Consider the following 4376-nt stretch of genomic DNA (forward strand, 5'->3'; position numbering starts at 1 on the left):
GTCCAGTTGACTAAATTTTGAAAAGGAGTAAGATGAGCCAAACTGTTTTTGATTGGACATTGGACGTGAGATGTTGGTTACCTCTTGGTTATTATGTTACATGTATTATTCACCTACTAGTTTATTTTATACCTGGCTTTTGCATGCTTGTTCGTTATTTTTCTGGTTGGAAGTTGTGCTTCCGCTTCTTGTTCTTTGTAGTTTTTCCTTTTTAGTAATTAAATATTGTTGTTATCCCCATTGAATTTTCGTGCTTTAAACTTGGATAAAAAGATTTAATACTGCTTATCATAATATAGTTCACTTTGCTGTTTTAGATTAAACTATTCATCTAGATAAGGCAATGTCACTGTGTTGCTTCTCTGACTTGATGAATATAAACTACTTGTCTTCAGGAAACTAACTTCAAGGAGTGGAAGCAAGTGGTGCAAGAAATCGTACGCTTTACAAAAGTCGATAAGGGCTTTAATATTAGACCTCTGCGTTACTGTACCACTTTTGATACACATCGGTCTTCTCTTCCTTATGTGGCTCGTTTTCATGCAAAGAGGGTTTTAAAATTTCAAGATGCACTGTTGGCAAGCTATCATCGAAATGAGGTCAATACTGGTTCATTTTGTCATGGGGGGTTTCTTAAATTTGGATTAGTCCAGTAGTCAATAGCTGAAAGAGGCTGAACCTTTTATTTTGAATATTCTAAATTTCAGGTCAAATTTGCTGAGCTTACATTGGACACCTATAGAATGATACAATGTTTAGAATGGGAGCCCAGTGGATTATTCTACCAAAAGCCTACAGTTAAAGCAAGTGAAAACGGTGACTCTATTGATCATTCTGGAGCTTCTGGGATAATCAGTATGAATCTTGCTGCAGATATGACTGATCCAAGCATGCCTAGTAATCCTAGAAAAGCAACCTTGTATCATCCGTCTGTGACGCATTTGATAGCAGTGAGTTTTTGAGCCTAGGGGAAAGTTTTTGTTGCTGCATCCTTTCTGATTGCAGAAGTTTTAGTGCTGTACTAGGAACTAGGCCTTCTTGATGTCAATTATATTGCATGCAATTTTTATGATTTCTTTATTAACATGATCTTGATAATCTTATCTGTTAGTATGGAAACACTGTTTTTGGTGTTCTCATTGATCTGAATTTATGTCAAAATTTGTTTTCATGTCTGTATCTGTACTAGGGCATACATGTTTGTGTTTGATTTTTCCTTCACGATATATGGTTTTGGTTTTATGAATCAGTGCCAAAATTCTCAGTTGTTGAATATATGATTTGTTGGTTTTTATGTTGAGCTTCATGATTTTATTCAGGTTATGGCCACAGTTTGTGAGGAACTGCCAACAGATAGTGTTGTGTTATTATATATTTCGGCATCAGGTATACATTTTCTTAGTTTTTTCATGTGTAAGTTATTACTCTGTTGTGTTCATTCTGTTATTATAGGTTAGTCACCACATGAACACTCATACAGGAAAGTCTGGTCATAGTAATGTCTCTCCAACGGGAAATTCTGGCGGGTCATCCAAATATTCAAGATACAAAGGGATTTATCAGGACTTGGGTACTTCTGAAACTCAAAATAATGGCAAGAGAGAATTGAGCAGCTATGACGATTATCTGTGGTTTTTCTCTCTCTCTCTCTCTCTCTCTCTCTCTCTCTCTCTCTCTCTCTATATATATATATATATATATATATATATTGGTGGTTATTGTTAGCATTTACTACATGTTACAGAAGAAGTTTTAGCTACACTCACACGTGCCATAATTGAATTTTATCAGGTTCAAACAATCTCTACCCTGGTGATCTTATTCCCTTCACTCGGAAGCCTCTTTTCTTGATTATTGATAGTGATAACAGCCATGCATTCAAGGCAGGTTTGTCAAAACTGTGTATGAGTTGCCTGGAAACTGTTAGGTGGAGATGTTATTTGTACTCGAATCTAATTTTACTTGTTAAAGGATCATGAAGTTTAGCATTAGTTTGTTGCAATTTAATCTATGGTTTTTATGGTAACAGTTTAAGATGAACTTTATGATGCTAACCGAGGGAAACCCTGCCATGTTAAATTGTTGATTGTCTTAATCAATTTGAACCTGAATTCTCCAAGGACAGTAGAAACGATGTAGTGTGTCAAATGAGTGATGATATCAACTTTCTTGTGTAGTTCTGGCACAGATTTCAGAATGACATAATTTTTCTGGATCTGGGATGATTTTCTGATAAATTTGTTGGGGGCGCCTGTCACTAGAATATTTGCTTGTTGGCTTATCCCATGCTGATTGTGTATTTGAACTGTTGGTACTGACGACTTACCTTCTTTCGTAACTCTGAGAAATGCCATTGATTGACCTGCGTTATTTACATCAACAGTCATGATGATGATGACTCTACGCAATAAATGATTGCAGGTTTTGCATGGTGCGGAAAGGGGGGAGACAGCCGCACTCTTTCTTTCACCTTTAAGGCCAATTTTCAAGAACCCATCTGAAGTACACTCACATACTGGAAGCCAATTTACCTTTTTCTTGACTGCTCCTTTGTCAGCATTTTGCCAAATGATTGGTGTCTCCCCCAACGAGGCTGATGCAGTAAGAATTGTTTTGAAAAGTTTTTGTACTTTCTTGAGACACTGGCTGAATCTTGTGGGTCTAACTGTTGTGTTAATTATAGGATTTCTACAATGAGGCCGAGAACATACTTGCCAATGCTTTCTCTGAGTGGGAAATTATTCTTTGTTCATCGACTAGCATGGATTTAGTATGGGCACAAATTATAACTGATCCATTTATAAGACGGCTCATTCTAAGGTATTTGCTCCCTAGCTTTTCATAATCAGTCATTGTTTTCTTTTTTACATTTAATTGAATTTCCGGTGAATGACATCATACAATGATGCATTAATTATTCATTTACAGATTCATATTCTGCCGATCCTTGTTATCTTTTTTCTGTCCACCTGAGGAAAGTGAACAGTATATGCCCCTTTGCTTACCGCAACTACCCCCTTCTGTTTCACCAAAGGCTGAAGCAGTACGCTCTGTTGTGACGCAACTTGCTATGCACTTTGACGTTACTGACTCCTTTCACTTCACCGATATATAAGATTTGGGACTTGTAATGTAAAAAGAAAATATTGTTACTAGTTTAAATTGCAGGCTTTGGATGCTAAGGATACCCGGATCAAATGGGAATTTGAGACAGAATTTTGTGGGTTGACCTTTTGGGCGACATGAGATAAGTATTTATGGTGGACATGGGCTGTCAGGGTGGAAACAAAATTGTTGGCGATTGTTGCGTCTGCTTCGACCCCACCCTGCATCAATATTGGTTTATAATGCTGTAGTTGGTGGTTTGCTCTTTGCTTTCGTTAGGTCGTGGTAGGGCCTGGTTACTTTATCATGTGTTTGATCGTGGCAAGCTAATTGTTAGTCTAAAATTAGTTGTATTTGTTTATACTTCATAGCGTTGGAAGAAAAAAAAAAGAGAAAAGAAAAAGGGAAGTCATTGTTAATTCATACCGTTTTTTAGCAGAAGTGGTCGGTATTGAAACCCCATTGATTGAAGAGTTGGATTTGGATGTACTCAAGGAAGAACGAATTCGAAAAAACTCAAGAAAAGTGAAACTAATATACCCTGTATATTCAACGTCAAGCATTTCCATGTTTAGATGTAGAAAGTAGAAACATTAGGATGCAATGTGCCTTTTTTGTGATAAATATTATGTAATCCTTATTTCAGTATCTCATCATCTCATGGTGGGCTTTGGTAGTTGCTCCGTTGGTATTATGGCAGACATATTTGTGGCTAGCAGCTATTTACTTGTTTCGAGTTTTGACACACAAAAAGAGAGATTTGTTTATTTATTTATTTTATTTGGAAAAGTCTAGGAGGTCAGCAACTTTTCCAAATTCTGGCCAGCATGTAACCAGCAAGAAAAAGTGAGCCATTGGATGAAATTCCACACCAATCTCACACCATTAAAACCATCATCGATGGCTATTTGATGGCTACAAATACTAAAAGTTGCTGGCCTCCTAGCACTCCTTATTGTCCAAATTTATACAGGAAGAAAGTCCGGGGAGTAATTTTGGCTAGCAATTGATTCGTATGTACAACCATTGTTAATTCATATGTATAAATTTTGGTAAATATAAGTTCAAATTCTGTAAAATTATACATTTTAAAAACAGAGAGAATAAAGGAATAAATAGATAACCGAAAGATCTTGAATTTTCTGTGTTTGTTTGTATATCTTTAAGTTGTTAGATTATGAATAAAATATATCTTTTTTTAAAGGCGGAGATTCTCAATTAGCAACTTAATATAAAGACAATTGCATATGAATTTTTATTTTTTTTAAAAA

At 35.9% G+C, this 4376-nt stretch overlaps 1 protein-coding gene across 1 annotated transcript in view; it reads left to right on the plus strand.

The window, feature by feature from the left end:
* LOC107631685 (protein SCAI) overlaps window positions 1–3484 on the plus strand; it is a 5830-nt gene extending 2346 nt beyond the window's left edge. The window contains exons 2-9 of the mRNA XM_016335206.2: window positions 396–599; window positions 708–950; window positions 1320–1386; window positions 1481–1642; window positions 1780–1883; window positions 2422–2601; window positions 2684–2820; window positions 2929–3484. Of these exons, the coding sequence (XP_016190692.1) occupies window positions 396–599; window positions 708–950; window positions 1320–1386; window positions 1481–1642; window positions 1780–1883; window positions 2422–2601; window positions 2684–2820; window positions 2929–3115 (1284 nt within the window). The 3' untranslated portion in view covers window positions 3116–3484. The remainder of the gene's footprint in view (window positions 1–395; window positions 600–707; window positions 951–1319; window positions 1387–1480; window positions 1643–1779; window positions 1884–2421; window positions 2602–2683; window positions 2821–2928) is intronic.

This window comes from Arachis ipaensis, chromosome B03 (genome assembly GCF_000816755.2).
Source record: "Arachis ipaensis cultivar K30076 chromosome B03, Araip1.1, whole genome shotgun sequence".
In the NCBI taxonomy this organism is placed as follows: Eukaryota; Viridiplantae; Streptophyta; class Magnoliopsida; order Fabales; family Fabaceae; genus Arachis; species Arachis ipaensis.